Source organism: Crocuta crocuta, unplaced genomic scaffold (assembly GCF_008692635.1).
Source record: "Crocuta crocuta isolate KB4526 unplaced genomic scaffold, BGI_CrCroc_1.0 scaffold133, whole genome shotgun sequence".
Classification (NCBI taxonomy): domain Eukaryota; kingdom Metazoa; phylum Chordata; class Mammalia; order Carnivora; family Hyaenidae; genus Crocuta; species Crocuta crocuta.
Genome location: NW_027529438.1, coordinates 5,144,915 through 5,146,236, shown reverse-complemented (window position 1 = coordinate 5,146,236; position 1,322 = coordinate 5,144,915). Strand labels below are relative to the sequence as shown.

The 1,322-nt window shown below is 63.1% G+C and overlaps 1 protein-coding gene across 1 annotated transcript in view; it reads right to left on the bottom strand.

Annotated features, from left to right (window-relative positions):
• Window positions 1-390: 390 nt before the first annotated feature.
• Window positions 391-1,322, bottom strand: part of VSIG8 (V-set and immunoglobulin domain containing 8) — a 5,483-nt gene continuing 4,551 nt past the window's right edge. Inside the window, 2 exon segments of the mRNA XM_077760023.1 lie at window positions 391-580; window positions 582-620. Of these exon segments, the coding sequence (XP_077616149.1) occupies window positions 391-580; window positions 582-620 (229 nt within the window).

Below are 1,322 nucleotides of genomic sequence, written 5' to 3'. Positions count from 1 at the left end.
CCTGCATTATTACCTTTGTGGCCTTGGTCAAGATAACTACTTCCTCAAGCCTCTGTTTCTTCATCTGCACAATGGGATAGTGCACGACTTCATGGGACTAAGCAAGGATTAAAGAAGACAGAAATACTGGCAAGCACCTGGCATCTAATGGGCGCGCAATAAANTGTGTCAATACATGAGATGCCCTCGAAGGTCTGCTACCCCAGAGCAGGGCTCTGAAACCCTTCCTGGTGGCTGAGAAGGAAGGCACACACCGGGGAGAGGGAAGTCGGGAGGAGGTAGAGGAGGGCGCTGAGCGTGGCTGGGAACCTTCAGGGAGGTCATCCCTGCCAGTCCCGGCTTTGCGCTCGCCTGCCTTCCGGAACGAGAGGGGAAAGCAGGCCTCGGGACCTAGGAGGCGGTTCCCCATCCGCAGAGGGACCGAGTNCCCTCGGCGCAGTCGGCGGGCTCCGCGCTCTTGACCTTGACGTAGACCGGGGAGGGGCCCGCTTCGCAGGCGGCGGCGGCGGCGGAGGCGCAGGGCGCCAGGGCCACGTCCTCGGGGCCGCCGCAGGGCGGGGGCGCGTACTTGCGGCGCANCGCGCCCGCTGGCCTTGCACCCGGGCGCCTCGGCGTCCTCTCTGTGGAAACAACAGGCGGGCGGGTGAGCGGGCTCCTCAGGGCGCGGCGTGGGCACGGCCTGGCCGGAGCGGGGGCGCTGGCAGCCTCTCGGCCCCGCACCTCCCTCCACCTGCTCCTCGCCTCTCCCTCGGCCTCCACCTGCTCTCCTCTGCCTCCTCGCGGCCGGCGACCCCGCGGGCGCCCTCGTCCCCCTCCGTCGGGCGCACGGCCGCCGGCCTAAACGGGGAGCGCGGCTCGGAGACCCAGGAGGAGCCGCCTTACCTGTCCTTCTCTCTCCTGCGCTAACACCAGCCTTGCCCTCGCTTTCTCCTCTCCTCACGTCTGCCCCTCAGCCTCCTTCCCCATCTTTCCCTCCACCCCCAGAGCACTGCGGTCATTAGCACTACTGACTAGTCTTGTTCTATTTTTACTTCTAGTCGGTTTCTAATATAAGTTATTAGCACTATCCTTACTATCGACTCTTCTTAAATAATGTCCAGAATTGTCACCGGCGCCAAAAAGGGAAAACATGAAAAAATGAAAAAATACAGTCCCTGCCCTCCAGGAGCTTACAGTCTAGACAAGATGGACAGAGAGGTGCTCAGGCAGGAGGGAGACGGAGGGCAGGGCAGCAGAGGTGAAGACTGGCGCGGGAGGGGGAGAGAGGAGCCACGGCGGGTGGCAGGTCGGCATGCTGCGGTCCGGCACTCCTGGCGATGGCC